This window comes from Mirounga leonina, unplaced genomic scaffold (genome assembly GCF_011800145.1).
Source record: "Mirounga leonina isolate KUSES-001 unplaced genomic scaffold, KU_Mleo_1.0 Mir_454, whole genome shotgun sequence".
Lineage (NCBI taxonomy): Eukaryota > Metazoa > Chordata > Mammalia > Carnivora > Phocidae > Mirounga > Mirounga leonina.
In genome coordinates, this window is record NW_023270763.1 from 8,273,040 (window position 1) to 8,288,911 (window position 15,872).

At 50.0% G+C, this 15,872-nt stretch overlaps 1 protein-coding gene across 3 annotated transcripts in view; it reads left to right on the forward strand.

Moving 5' to 3' along the window:
• The window catches only part of CUX1 (cut like homeobox 1), a 352,323-nt gene that overhangs the window by 181,271 nt on the left and 155,180 nt on the right, over positions 1–15,872 (forward strand). For all 3 annotated transcript variants that reach the window (XM_034988568.1, XM_034988566.1, XM_034988567.1), the window contains exon 4: positions 8,577–8,655. In XM_034988568.1, the coding sequence (XP_034844459.1) occupies positions 8,577–8,655 (79 nt within the window). The remainder of the gene's footprint in view (positions 1–8,576; positions 8,656–15,872) is intronic.

The window sequence follows — 15,872 nt, forward strand, 5'->3', positions numbered from 1 at the left end:
GAGTGAGACAGGGCCAGTCTCTTGTCCCTGTAGCTCTTGCTGGTCCTTACCAGCCTGTAGTCCAGCAGAGCACATCGATTTGGAAATTCTGTTAATGGTCTGTGTTTATTTCTAAATCATTAGCTTGTACATTCCCGGGACACAGGCTAGTGGGTTGTTCATGAGCAGGCTGTTGCCACCGTGGTATCTTAGATGTTGTTTAAGTGTCTCTCTGTCCCCAAGACTTGAATCAGAGGAGGACAGTGTATGGGGCACTGGGAAGAGAATGCTGCCTTTGGATCGTCTCCAGAAAAGTTTCTGATGTTTACTTGATTCTGTACCCTCCTGACTGTACCAGCTACTTGATGTGGGAGATTCTCGTGGTTCATTTTCACAGTTCAGCAAGGAGGGAGTTATTCCCTAGACAGATGAAGAGACCGAGGTGTAAATAGTTTAAGGAACCCACCTCCAGGTCATCCAGCAAGCATGCCCCAGGGCTGGCTTCAGACCCGAGTCTCTGTTCCTTCCAAGCATGCATTCTTTCCACTGGCTGTGCGGCCCCAGGCATCGTGCTGGGGTGTCATTTTACCCTTTGTGGGGTTCTGTAGGGGCCTGGCTCAGAGCTTGGTCAGTTTCCCCGTCTGAGAAGTGGTGTTGCCAATCTGGGGGCTCCATCACCACTCACAGCAACCAAGATTTATTCTCCCCACTCTGCAGACAAGGAAACTGAGGCACAGAGGTTAAGTCAGTGGCCATGGTAGTGCACCTATGTTGGTGCTGGAGCCGGGACTCAAGACCCTGTTCTTCTGACACTGTACCCAGGCCCTTGGCCCCGTGTGGCCCTGCCCTCCCTACCACCTGTGCCTGGCGAGGCCTGGGCGGCTCCCTGGAAAGATGAGCCTTTGCATTTCAGAATATACTACACAGGGTGAGCAGCAAGACCAGTGTGTTTCATTTTTTTTTGGGTAATCCTTAAGTAAAAAGTCCACACTGGCACCCAGACCACGGCCACCCTCGGGGAGGTTCGGGGCTCACCAGTATACAAGCAGGACATTCATTGTCAAATGATAGCAGCTAGGAGTGTTCTGGGCCTCCCAGGTGCTCAGCCGAGTTATAGGCACATTCCTTCGTAATACTCACCAAAAGCCCTTGAAGAGGTCTTATTTTCTCCATTTTAGAGACAGCATCACCTGGTTATTTCATCTTCAAACCCAAACCGCCGCCGCCACTCCCCCCCCCGCCCCCGCCACCACCTCCCCAGGGTTCTCTCATTCTGACGAGGAAGTTTGCTCTTCCCTAAACTAGGCCCGAGCTTGGCTTTCATGCTTCCCACTTTTTAGACTGGACTAAATAGAAGCTAGTAAAAGCCTCCTTGAAGCTCTTAATTATAGGAAACTGCCATCTCCGCTCCGATTCTGCAAAATAACCAATGCCGCAGAATCCTGCCGTGAGTTCCAAGGAGTCCCTGAGTCCGTGCAGCCTTCTCTGCCCGGAACCTTCCCGCACTCACTCACAGATAGTTCCCAGGCAGCCTCCTGTATTAGTTAGGACCCAGATGCTGGGGTAAAGAGTGGAAGGTGCCACTGCCCTTGGCCTGCGATAGACCACAGGGTGGTGGAGAGAGGAAGCTCACGCACGTGAGTCATCATCACTTGGTGGGGGAAGTGGGCAGAGAGAGATTTACAGTGAGCTTAGGTGGCAGAAGGACCGAGTGACCAGTGGTGCCTAGGGAAATCAGGAGGACACCACACAGGAGGCGTCACCTAGACTGACTCATGAAGGAGGGCTGGATTCCCCCATGCCCAGAGTGAAGAGCATTCCAGGCAGAGGAACTAGTGTATAAAGACCTGGAGGCATGAAGGGGTGTGGTGTGTTGGGAGGACTGTGGCTTGGTGTGGGCAAGCGTGGTCAGTGGTGGGATTTGGTGGGAGGTGAAGTTAGCGTAAATCAAGGGCCACGTGGGGAAAGGTTCTGGGACCTCAGCCCGAGGAGTGTGGATGGTAGTCTGGGAGTGAGGAGAAGCCATTAGGGTAAAGCGGCTCCATGTTTTTTCTGGGTGCTGGGAAAGTGACCCAGGGCCCCCATGGAGGACACATCACACTCCGTGGCAAGGAGGAACTACAGTTACGGAGATCTGCCGGGTACCGGCCTGCAGTGTCTGCACTGGAAGTAATGGGAGGATGTCAATTAAGGCTAAAGCATCAAAGGAAGGAGAGATTATAATTCTGAAATCGATTTCTGAGGCCAAACGATTAGGACTTCTTGATTGATTGGTGGTCAAGGCTGGTGGTCAAGGAGGATTTATACATCTGTAAATATCACACTGTTCTGTCCTTTTTTCTGTCGTACACAAAGCATCGTCCAGTTCAAGTTCACGCTTGTAGTCGTTCTCCCCACATTTCCTTCCTCTGCAGAAAACAGGAGAGTCCTATTGAAAACTCAAGTCACAGCCTCCAAAGCCTCAAACCCATTAATGTTCCGAGTTACAGGTGGGTGAGGGACTTTCCCAGGGAATGTCACCCTATGACAGGAGCATGCCCCTCAAAAGTTGCGGCCTCCCCCACCGTGAGTGCTGATTATGGGACTGGTGGAAGCAGTTAATTCTGTTAAAAGTAGCGTGGCAGTTTGTACAAAAACTGACGCCTTGAGTGTGTAAATTCTCTTCTAACTGACCCTCTAGAAATGACACGTAATTTACATGATATTTGTGTGATGTTTCATCTTCTAAGTATGTCAGGAGTCAGTAATTATCACCAACACCAAAATCACTCCACACTGTTAGATTTTCGGTCTCGTTCAATTCTCCAGGGCTCATAAGGCAGACATTCTGGTCACTCCCTCCTCCTAGGCATAGAAAATAAAATTCAAAGAGGCAGAGGGTACGTAGCTGGCTTAATATTTCCAAATGCTTGATGGAGCCCTGTCGTAAATCCAGTCTTCTGGTTTCAAGTCCTGTGCCCTTTCTACTTTATCATTCCATTTTCCCTTCGGCCTGCACAATATTGGTTGTCAATTCCTTATTTTTACTTTGTTCTATCTTAGCGATATAACCACCCTAGGACTTGTAACAGACAGCTTTACTAGATCGTGCAGCTGTAACAAGCAACCCCAAATCTCAGTGGCCCGTGCAACAAAAGATTACTTCTCGCCCGTATGACATCTTTATTGGCTGTGGGCTGAGCGTGACGGCCCTGGGACCGTGTGTGGTCTTCTTTGCGAGATCCCAGTAGAATTGGTGGCTCCTAACGGGTCACGCTGGCCTCACAGAGGAAGAAAGGAGCGCAGTGGCCGAACCATGTGATCGCTTTAAATCTTAAGCTCCGGCATGGCGCGTGGCACTGTCGCTTACGTTGCATTGGCCAAAGCAGCTCTCGTGGTCACACATGACGTCAGTGGGGCGGGAAAGCCCCGCACGGAAGGTGCTGTTCCCCCACCAGTCTTGGGCAGTGGCAGCGGCGTGCAGGTGGCCAGTGATCTGCAGCGACACCTCGAGATTCCACAGGACTCCCAGAACCCCACAGCGCGGTTCTGCCAGTGTCCACAGGGTCAGGCAGCTGCTCAACCCCCTCACCATCTCAGGGGTCTCACTGGGGACTTCCATGAACTTGTCTCCAAACCCGGCCTCTGAGTGTGCATGCTACTGTAAGCAACTATTGATTATTGCAAATTTATGAAGTGGGGTTTGTTTGGTTTTGTTTTTTGGGGTTTTTTGCTTACAAAGATTTTATTTTTAAGCAATCTCTACACCTAATATGGGGCTCGAACTTAACAACCCCGAGATCAAGAATCGCACACTCCACCGACTGAGCCAGCCAGGCGCCCCCTGATTGTTTCAGATTTAGAATAAAAACTTCTTTCTCTATCGGTTTTAATTCTTAGTACAGAAAAGCCAGACTCAGCATGGTAACAGTGATGTTGCTGGGAGAGTAACCGTTGGGTCCGGGAGACTCGCAGAGCGGCTGCCCGGCTGCCAGCTGGTGGGGACACCCAGCTCGCTGCAGGGGGGGCGCGTGCAGTGGGAAAAGGTGCTTCCAGTGCACTGGCTCCAGCAAGTGGCTGTCATCACGTCAGCACAGGAACCATACTTCCCAAACAAAGAACTCTTTACATATTAAGCATTTTCATAAAGGATTAAAACCAGATCCCTTAACCATGGGCTCACTTCTGCAGGTAAAACTGGATCGATTGAGGCAAATTGTCACGCACACAGTGGAAAGGTATTAACCACCTCCTGTGTGCTATTTGGGAGGAAAGGCAGTTGGGACAGAAAGCGTAGCGTGGGCTTTCAGGGAACCCAGGGTCTCCTGAGGGAGCCTCATCTGCAGTCCTAGAACCTCGGGACAATCCTATGGCGGGATGGGAGTGTCCGACAGGCAGCAGGGAGACGGGTCAGCTGAGCCTCAAGGATCAGAGGAACATTCCAAGGAGGCGCCTTCCAGGCTGCGGGGAAATTGCTCTTGTGTGCAGGGAACAGGGAGTAACCGGGCGTGGCAGAAGGTGAGGCTGATCCCTGGAGCAGAACAGGTTTTCCCCAGGGCCGGGGCCTCCAGAGCTTCCCCAGCTCTGCCCCAGTGTGGCCACCTCTGTCCTTGCCCTCGCTCACGATGGCTTTAAGGGGGTGGCGATGGGAGGCAGACTCCCTACCTCAGGCTATCTTTGCACAGGAAGTAGTCAGAGGGTCTACCCCGGATCCTGCTTCTGACCATCTACGCCTTAAGACCTTACCTCGGACCGCTTCTCAGGGCCCCCGGGCTGAGCCCTGGCTCATGGTTGCAAAGGCAGGCAGCACACACACCTGAGCACATGCTGCGGACTGGTGTGGACAGTGCAGGGTATCGTCACAGAATGCTAAAGGTGGACAGGCACGGCCCGCTTCCAGGGCTCTAACTACATGGACACGCCCAGGAAGCCCTGTTGAAGGTGACGAAGTCACTGTCAGGTAGCTGGCCCTCCCGTGAGCGCCTTACCCCCGTGACCTCCTCTACCCGCCCAGCCATGGGAGGTGGGCGCCGTTACCCCCTTGAACAGATAAGGCTGGCCAGCTGAGCTCCAGGGCCCCCCTTCCTCCCTCCCAGCTCAGAGCCCTCCTCTTTGAGCGTGAGTAGGTGTTCAGCAGCAGGGATTCGAGCAAAGGGTGGTCAAGGAAGCAGGTGCACGAGATAGCCAAGGGAAGCCCACCATAGGAAGCACGGAGCCGGGACAGGGAGAGCTCAGACTCCAAGGCTTGGTCTCGGCTGAGGGTGCTGACCATAGGGGCGTGAAAAGAGTGCATGAGAATAGAAAGTCTCAGAATCCCCAGAATCCACAAATCCTTCTAGGTTTGGAAGTCTCACAAGGGGGCTGGGCCGGGGACCTCAATGAGTAGACACTCAACCACACGTGGAGTACTCATCGCCTCTCTTAAGAAACCTCGTCGTCCAATCGCTTCATGAATTAATGAAGCTCATTGGCCTGACCTTATTCTCTCAGGACTGGCTTTGAATTCTCCTGCATTTCTGGCAAGGGGGTGGGCAGGAAGGTGGCCCAGAATCGTGGTCCCTGTGTTAGCCTGTCAGAGCTGCCGTAACCAAGTACCATACACTGAGCCGCGTAAACAACATGCATTTATTTCACGGTTCTGGGGACTAGAAGGCCAAGATCAAGGTGTGGGCAGTATCCGTTCCTTCTGAGGCTGTGAGGCCGTGAGGGAGAATCTGTCCAAGGCCTTTCTCCTGGCTTCCAGTGGTTTGTTAGTGTTTCAGAGTTTGTAGATGTACCACCCCAGTCTCTGTCTTCGCGTTCACACGGGCTCCTCCCTGGGGGTTTGACTGTGTCTGTGTCCAGAGTTTCCCTTTTTATAAGGACAGAGTCATATTGGATCAGGACCCACTCTAATAACCTCATCTTAACTTGCTCACCTGCAAAGGCCTTATTTGCAAATAAGGTCACATTGATAGGTGTTGGGTACCGGGATTTCAACCTCTTTTGAGGGGACACAGTTCCACCCATAACAGTCCCCAAGAGTGCTGTGTAAATTACCAACCCCCATGTCCCCCTCCCCATCAACAACCCCCGCGGGAGAGACAGGTTCCTTCCAGATCCCATCCTTTGTCCACCACGGAGGCAGCTACGCTTTGTACACTTGGTCGGGAATACCTGGAAAGCCAGGGACCCTCCCGACGCGGGTCGTGAACTGAGTAGAGAAGCTTCTGTCGGTGTCAAGAGACACAAGGAGCAGCCAAGGCATCTGCCCTGTTTCTTGGGCAGAAGCTCCGTTCCCCATGAGCACGTTGCTCTCCAGAGGGAACAGAAAGACCCAGAGCATAGGGAGTGTGCTAGACATCTGAAGGTAACTCCAAATCCACTCTTACTCAAAACATCTACATATGGGGTGTTTAGATGCAGATGAAATAATACCATTAAGACGTTTTCCAAATTTTGCAATAGATACTGGAGAAGATTTACCCATTATGATAGCACAATCCAAAATTTGACATGTGGTTTAATTTCAGATACACACATTTCTAACAGCTTTATTGTGATATAATTCACATACCATATAATTCACCCATTTAAAGTCTGTAGCCCATTGATTTTCAGTATAGTCACAAAGTTGTGTGACCATTAACACAATCAACCGTAGAACGTCTTGTCACCCCAAAAAGCAACCCTGCACCCCTAAGCTATCCTCCTCCAAACCCCCATCCTCTCCAGCCCCAGACAACCACTACCCTACTTCCTGTCTCTGAAGTTTGCCTATGTGACTACATTTCATTCAACTCTATATTTTTTTTAATTAGGAAAAAAAAATTGAAGGGAATTAGAAACCAGACAGAGGATGACTTCTACTGGAGAGTGGCAGAATTAGAATTTTTGTTTTCCTCTCTCTCTCTCTCTTTTTTTTTTAATTTCTGTAATTCTACAATGAGCCTGAGTTGCTAATACTCGGGGCGGGGGGCGGGGGGACCACCCTATTGTAAAAATAGAGAACTGTCTTGTCATTTTTAAGTCATCCTTGGGGATTATTCCAAACACTTCCTCAGCACCTAAAAAAAAATCACAGTCTTATTTTATGGGAAGAAAATATATCCGAGTTCCAAACAACTGACTTCAAATGGGAATTTGGGAGCACAACTGGCTAGAAACTGGAAATGCTGGTTAGCTCTGCACTGGATTTCCTGAGACCTGTCCCCCGCCAGCCCTTGGGTCCCATTCCGCAGCGTCTTCCTATCCTTCATCAGGTGGCCTCTTTCGGCCCTGAACAAATTGTTGGTTGGCTCCTGCGAGGGACCCTATAATTAAGCCACATCCTTTTGCCTCTTTAATAACACTGGAGACAGAGAGTATAATTCTGTGAGGGGACAGAAGGAATATGTAATTTAGTGTCCTTTTCCTGAGCCAATATGAGCTTGGTGCATGTAGCATCTTGCATGCTTCAGGTGTAAAAAGTGATCTGATGTCTCAACAAGTGTGTTATGTGAGCAAAATACGTACCGAGTTCATCCAGCAATCGGGGTCTTTGGATGTGTGTCTGGCACACTTGGGAGTTTCACGTGTCCCCTTTTGTTGATGAAGAGACTTTACACTAGCCCGGCTGGGTGAGTCCACGAGACACACCGATCCTGGCCACCGTCACCAGCCTGGTGCCTAAGCTAGAAAACCTGGGTGCCATCCTCGATTTGCCTCATTCTTCTGTGCCTCCTATCAACTCGGTTTGACCTCCTTCTCCCCAGTTGGCCTCTTTTCCTCCATCTCTACTGCCCTACACCATTGCTCACTGTGTGGGGGCAAAAACTCCTGAATGTCACCTCCTGTGACCTGAGCCCTGCTCACCTGCCTGGTCTCATCAGCCAAGCATCCCCGTTCCCAGCCCAGCAGACCCCCATGTTCCCTGGTGTGTTGTGACAGCCCCATCCGTGGGTTCTTAATCTGGATCCCGTGGACAGAACACAAGAGGACCTGTGAGTGTCCTTAAGTAGAGCACATCACCGTGCATGCATGTGTTTTTAGGAGGAGGGTCCTTGGCTTTCATCACATTCTTCACCAGGATCTGTGAACCCCCAGATTGAAGAGCGTTGCTCCAGGTGTTTGAACATGCTCCTCCCCTTTCAGGCAATGCCTCTCCTTCCCACCTGGTGAACTACTCTTGCAGTCTCTGCTCAAATGTCACCCACTTGCCTGCTTGGTGGCCCTTCCTCGGTGTCCCCGTGGCTCTGTCTGGGATTTAATCCCTTGTTTGCATACCTGTTTCCCCTACTGGACCATGGCTCCTGGGGCTAGGAGCTCTCGCTCTGCCCCCCGCCTCTTACACACTGTCTGGCACACGGCCAACTCTTAGTAAATGCTTGCACAGGAAGGACAGGGACTGTTCTCTCAGCTGGGCCGTGGGACCGAGTGTTGCAAGTGGCTGCACGGCACTGCTCCTGCCTCGTTACCCTCCCCAGCAGGGCCCACGTGGACTGGTGCCCTTTTGTGTGTTTTCAGCCATTTACCCCGAGAGGAAGGAACCAGGCTTCTGTTTGCCATGGGAACTCACTAGATGTGTGATGATTTCTCAATTACCTCTTGACAAATTTTGAGCTCTTTGTTTTTCTTTTCCTTCTTGTATTGCTTTTCAGATTGATGCACTGAGTAAAAGAAGCAAAGAAGCTGAGGCAGCCTTCTTGAATGTCTACAAAAGATTGATCGATGTTCCAGGTAAGCCCATGCACTTACAGAGGCCACCAGTCGGTGTTGTGTGGTGGTGCGTTGGTGGGTCTCGGGCTTATTCTTCTCAGCTTCCCTAAGGGAATTATACCAGCAGCTCCCCAGGAAACTGGGAATTCTGGGAATATGGATTCTCCAAAACCCAGACTTCGGGTGGGTATGCAAATCAGATGTATATTTGCTGAAGTTAATCATATAACTTCCACTTGATGCCTTTGTAAATGCAAAAACCCAAATCTGTGGGGCTGCCTTTAGCTTCGGTATAAAGAGGGAAGAAATAGAACCCATGTGTGTGCCATGCAGACACGGTGAATGTTCTTCCGGGCCATTGGAATTGCTCACTTGCTCTTAGTAATGCTCTGAACATTACTGGTATTACTAGAGCGGCTTTTAACAAAGCAGAGCAGAAACAGATCTCCTTGTTGTCTGTACGTGTGTTCCAGTTCAGGTTCACTAGGCTCTGCTGTCCCCTCTGGGAGTGGGAGTTAATGGAGGCCAAACCAAGCGAGGGGTGTTGGAAAGCACTCCGGACACTTTGGACATAGAGGAGGGAGATACAGATTCTCCTGCCAGGGCCTATTGTGAGGTCTTGGTCACATCCTTTTCTTCTCTGGACCTCAGCTTTCTCATCTGGGAAATGGAATAAGGGGAACAGCCTAGTGATGAGAATGGTTTTCTTTCTTCTAACTTTTCGCTGTCTTGGGAGCATATCCAGCCCGTAGTTCCAAATTCTGGCCATCTGATTTACTGTAAGAGTTTGTATCCACCTAGGGGCTCCCCAAACACCCTGGGCAAGGCTCATGAGGAGGATTCTTCACAGAAACTGGATCATTTGATGCCTGACGTGCACTGTTTCTCAGGAATCGGCAGCTTGGTGGGCCTGCTTGCATTTTCTTTTGCCAGTTTTGTGTGGGTGACTTAGTTGAAAGGGGGCAGGCTTGTTTTGTCTTTGCCAAAGACCCAGAGAGTCTTTTGGCTGCTGTTTTCTAAATAACCTACACTCTCAAGTCCATTTGTATCTGGGTCTTCCCTTAGTGAAGTTTCTCGGCCGGGCAGTCACTTTAACAAGTTACTGGCTTTCTCCTTCTGCAGTTATACTCCATCTTAATTTCCCATAGAAAAAGAAGAGATGGTTTTTGAATCAACACTCCTCTTTGCCTGAGCAGGCTTCATTCATAGACCTATAATTTTTATATAATTTTGATCATAACATGGGTAGGTATTTATATTCTGCTTTTGTTGTTTAATGTTACACCATCAGCATTTTTCCCATATTGGCGATATTCCTCATAGTTCTCGTTTTTGGCTGGAGAATTCGAGCTTGCCGTTTCAATTGAAGGCGGTAGGAGCAAATGACGTTTGATATTTTCTGTTAGAGTAGAAGTCAATCAGAGTACATCTGCATGCCCCGTAGATCGCTTTTGCTTACCTCCTAGGTCTTTCTTTCTTACAAACGCTGTGGCCTGACAAATCTAAGTTCCTTGAAAAGCAGAAATGGACCTTGGAGGAATCTGCCTGGGTTTTGAAGTCTGCTTATTGCTCAGATGAAGTAATCCTGCGGCCGAGCCTTCCAGGAAGGGCCTGGTCAACAGCATTGCATTTACTGACAGTCAGGCGGTTAGGAGGTGTCAGGATGCCTTAGCTGCTGTGTGCTTCAGGCCACAATCCAGCTGAACCCAGAAACATTGGCGGGGGGGGGCTGTTAAGTTCTAGTCGTAAGAAACAGCAACTTAAACTACGCCAGAAAAGTCAAGGCAGCTCTCGGGAATAGTGGGATGGACGTTTCGGCTCTGTGTCCTATGGCCCAGCTCCAGGAACCCAGGAAGAGCCGACCAGCTGGCTCCAGGAAGAGGTGGAGACAAAGCCCCACCAACTAAGGAGGCTGGCCCAGAAATCTGACAGAACCAACCTCCACCGTCCCCTATCCGTACATTTTTTTTTAATAAAGATTTAAAGAAAGAGAGAGAGTGCATTAGCAGGGGGAGGAGCAAAGAGGGAGAAAAAATGTCAGGCAGACTCCACGTTGAGCGTGGAGCCTGACGGGGGGCTTGATCTCATGACCCTGAGACCATGACCTAAGCTGAAACCAAGAGTCGCAAGTTCCAGAGACTGAGCTACCCAGGTGCGCCCCCTCTCCCCACCTCTCCACCCCAATCCGGAAATTTTGTGTCTTTCCTTGTTTCTCACCTTGTGGTCCTACTGGGATGAAAGCTCCCTGAGGACAGCTTTGCTTTATCACTCTGTGCCCAGGACTTGGAGCAGGGCCTCGTATACTGCAGCCGTGATACGTTGCATGCCCCGAGGGGTTGCATCATCCCAGAGCCACCCTGGAGTCCTCAGCAGCAGAACTCGCCAAGGGGCACACTAGTGGGTCTTAAAGCTCCATCCCGGCTCAGTTCTGACTCCTCCGATTGTCAGCTTGCATATCCACTAGCTCCTGGGCATACCCACTGGGATGACTGATGGGCACCCCAAAACCACCCAGCGTGTCCGGAGCAGACCGGCTCCTTCTTGCATTGCCTCTCTCAGCGAGCAGCACCACCTTCAACCCAGCTGCTCACACCACAGCGCGGGGTCACCACGTCCTGGCCATTCTGCCTCCAGAATGTTCTCGATTCCATCCGCTTCTCTCCATCCCTGCTTCTGCTCTCCACTTCGTAATTCAGGCCACTCCCCTCATGTCTACAGTATCTGGAATCGAGTCTCCATGCTTGTAGGAATGGGTTATTCTTCACCTGCAGGCAGGCCAGGCCCCCTCTCAGCTGATACCTTACTCCTCCAGATGAACTTGAGACACTGCTGCGTAACCTACCAGGTCTGCTTAGCCCTTGACACACACACACGCACCCACTCCCAGCACCCTGTGTTTGCCTCTGTTATAACTATTGGTACTCCGCTATTTTCCCTTCTGACCCGGCAGGGAGACGGGCAATGTGGTCTTGTCCCTCCTCATTTTCCTAGTGTCTCCCCCAATGCCTGCCCCATAGCAGAAACTCCATAAATACTGGTTGAATGAATAAATTAAAGGCTCACGTTATTTCTTCAGCATGCTTTCTGAGGTTGTGCAGTATTTCATTGTCCATATTGGACCATGCTCCCGAGATTGACTGACGCTGGCACCAGGGAGAGCACTCTGGAGGGAGAAGAAACTGTGGAGCCCTGGCTCCTTCCTCTTGTTCACCTTCCAAATCCCAAATCCCAAATAATGGTATTTCTCTGCGCCAAGGCGCCTTCGTATTAAAGACACTGAATAAACATGTAGATATATAATCGTCCTGATGAGTCACCCCAAACAGATAAAATAGTTAAGACCCCCATATTTACCTTCTTCCTCCTTTGCCACCAGATTGTTCTTCACTCCGTGGTCCATTTTGAGAGTATTTTAAGATGCTTTTTATCGGAAATACCCTGCTTGCTTCGGCCAAAGCACGCTCTCTTTCCGCACTGTTGCAACCCCTCCCTCCCAGGGGTTAGTTGGTAAGCGCCTCAGAAGCTGGCCCTCCCTGGGGCCCCAGAACCATGCTGAGCCCCAGGGGTGGAGTCGGGAGTGAATCAGCCAGATGGCTTCTTGTTTTCATGGACTTCAGAGGGTGGTGGGAATGTGGGCATTAAAAGTAATCACACACGTAGTAATTCAAGTGTAGGTATGACAAGTATTTGGGAGACAGTGCCCATTGGGAATGAGAGTGTAGATCGGAAAGGGCTGGGCCGGGTCCCAGGCAGCCGCCCTGGGCAGTGACAAGAGGGGCCAAGTATGATGTCATCTAAACCAAAACACTGTCAAGGGGGCACTGCTAATAGTTATGCCCGAGTAAGGGGCGCACACCCTTGTGGTTCCCTAGCTGCAAAGGCAGGCAGGGGCCTGGTAGGTTATGTGAAGGATTCTGGATTTCATCTAACAGACAAAAACTAGGGATGGCTTCTAAGCAGGGAAATGACACTATCCTATGGGTGTAATAAAAATGTCATCCTGAGGGTGCCTGGGTGGCTCAGTCGGTTAAGCGTCTGCCTTCGGCTCAGGTCCTGATCCGAAGGTCCTGGGATCGAGTCCTGCATCGGGCTCCCTGCTCAGCGGGAAGCCTGCTTCTCCCTCTCCCTCTGCCCGCTGCTCCCCCTGCTTATGCTCATTCTCTCTGTCTCTGTCAAATAAATAAATAAAATCTTTAAAAAAAAAGTCATCCTGACTGCAGTTGGGACCACAGATTAGAAAGATGTCCCAAGAGGACATGGGGAGGGAGAGTTGAGGTCACTCAGTTTTGGGCGGCGGGAGTAAAATTAGAGGGAAATGGACGGATTTCAGCTGCATGAAGGAGGTAGGGTAGATGATTGAGGAAGGTGCCCGGGACAGCCCTCGCCAGGACACGGTGAGAGCAGCGTCACTTCCTTCAGGGCTTACTTACATGATTCCCTCTGGTTTATTAATTAAAAGGAAGACCAATAGGGGCGCCTGGGTGTCTCAGTCAGTTAAGCGTCTGACTCTTGATTTTGGTCAAGTCATGATCTTGGGGTCGTGAGATCAGCATCGGACTCCACGCTCAGCGGAGAGTCTGCTTGAGATTCTCTCTCCCTCTGCCCCCCCCCCCCCCCCCCTCTTTCTCTCTAAAATAAATAAATCCATCTTAAAAGCAAGACCAACAGACAGTTTGGAGGATTAACCTGTCTTCCTGATTTCTAGTATCTTGTCTCATCGTTGTTCTAATTGAAAATGGCCTTTGCCTTTATTGTCAATGTCATGGAGGTAGGAGAGCGGTTTTACATTTCGATTCATAAATAAGAGGATTTTACTACGTTAGTCAAGATGGCTTCATCTGTCAGTTTCATCACGGACAGATTTTTTTATCCTAATGTTTATGGTCAACCTATAGGGGTAGCGTCAACTTGGACATATTTAAGTTTTTCTATTTTAATGTACCTCTGGTTGAGATTTATATTTACTACTTGCTGATGATGAGCCCCATGAACAAGAGCATCACAGTTATCTGCCAACAACATGACTTGGTAAGGACACCTGGGCGAGGCCCCCCCAGAGGGGGAGTCCCTCTGCGGCCGGTTCCCCCAGGAGGCCAGCGTCCTTCTGCATGGGCATCTGTATTTGTGGGTGAGAGCCACGGTCAGTGAATATCCGTCAACAGCAGTGATCCTGAGTGTGTAAGAAAAGGTTCGAGGTGTACTGTTTAACAGGTCCTATAACACATTCCCTCGGCCAGCACTTTCTGGCGGTGCGTTTTGTGCCAGGCCCTAGAGCACCTAAGGTACAAATGGGATTGAGCCAGCCCTTGCTAGCCCCTGGGTGGTTCCTTTTTGCGTGGTGGGAGACTATACAGCCTTTGAGAAAATATCCCCACAGTTAAACAGGCAGCCTCCGTCCCTAACTGCATTGAAAGGAGAAACAAATGGCCCCGCTCTTAAAGTGTGATCCTCTCCGATAGCTGGAAATATTCTAGAATGACCTCTTAAAAAGGCTCTTGCAGAGCTGGAATGTTACTGTATTCTGAGCAGAATTATGATGGTATGCATAATCTGCCAGGAGTTAACCTTGCGTGGGTGACTTGCTCTTGCTTCTTGATACTTTCCGGATTTTTTTTTTTTTTTTTACAATGAGCGTGTATTTATCTGTACAATTGGGGGGGGAGCATAAGTCAGGAAAATAATCATGATCTTCGTTTCTGAATAGCCCTTATTAATGGATTACAGATCAGAATTGAAGCACCCGTCAGTTGAGTATTTGTGAGACACTTACCAATTTGTGTAAGACACAACCGTGTCTTTCTGTCTCAGAAACATCTTGGTCACAGTGTGGGTTTTTTTTTGAAGTTTAGGAAGGGGAAAAAGAGAGTGGGGGTGGAGCTCCCACCTGTGCACAGGGGGCTACAGAGCCTCTCTGCTTTGGGTATAGATTCATCGGAAGAGCCTCTCTCTGCAAGCTTCCATCGCCGCCTTGCCTCTGACCGCGGCCCCCCAACAGAGAGATTCATCTTTCACTCCTTGCTAAGATGTGGTTTAGGTCCTACAGATACAAACCCTTCAAACACAAAGGCAGTGCCTGGAAGGGTTTATTTTAAGATTTAAATCTGAGGAAGCACATTACCAGTGATATAAAATATTCATTGACTCATGAAACACTGCTAGAACTCCATGTTTCACGACCGCCCGCCCTCCCTTTATTTCCGTGGAATAACTGGCCTGCAGGTGTATGTAAGTCGAGGTGTTAGTTTGCAGAAGTCTTGAAGGAGAGCCACTCCGTTTTCAGAACCTGCTCGAGAATGCCCCTGCTCCCTTGAAAATGCCCCTGCTCCCCTCCGGGAGGTTGTAATTTGCATTCGGGAAAACCTGCCCTGGTAAATATACCAGCCGCCTAGCATTTGAGGATCCAGAAATAAAGTAGAACGTCATCATTTTTGAGAACTGCTTTTTAATGCTCCTCCATAAGAAGACAATAATCATCTGGGCCTTTGTGCCCGACATGCCTGTTTCCAGTGAGGACACACCATCACTTAAAACTGGAAAATATTGTTACGTCTGTTCTTCCTCCTTCCCTGCCTGTCCCCGACTCAAGGATCCCAATAGCAAGACTCCTGGAAAAAAAAAAAAAAACGAAATCTGAGGATTTAGTTAGAAACAGCCCTTGCTTCTCGTACCAAGGTTGTAAAGGACACACTCCTTGGTGGCATTTTCTTAAGACTGTAGGGATGTGGCCGCTCCAGCCTAATCCTCTGGGGCTACTCCAGTCCGTGTATTCTAGATCTCCTGGTGTTGGCAGCCAGGCTGGTGCCCCGGCCCCTCCAGAGAGAACTCTAACCTCAGGATCCCCTTTGCACATTTTCAGTTTACCTTCATAAAACATTTTCATTCACACGTAAGAATCAGCCACCAACCAGCACTCTGATGAGACAGAAGAGGAACTGGGGCCGAGCTAGGAAGGCTGTGGGTTGCAGATGCCCTCCTGTCTCTCCCCTGGGCCAGAGCTGATCCCGAAGCAGCTTGGGGACTGGAGGCCAAGGGACAGTCACACTCTGCCCAGCACTGGGGTCACTGTAAACCAGACAGGGAGGTAGCTTCTCTACCCTCCTTGCCCAGCTTCAAGCAAATTTGGGGCCCGATGAGCCTCTGTGTTTTGCACACCGAAGGTTTGCTGGCTGAGGAATTAGCTACATTTTAAAGAAAGGCAAACGTGACAAGATGGGCGGCTAAGCTCTGGACGCCACTTT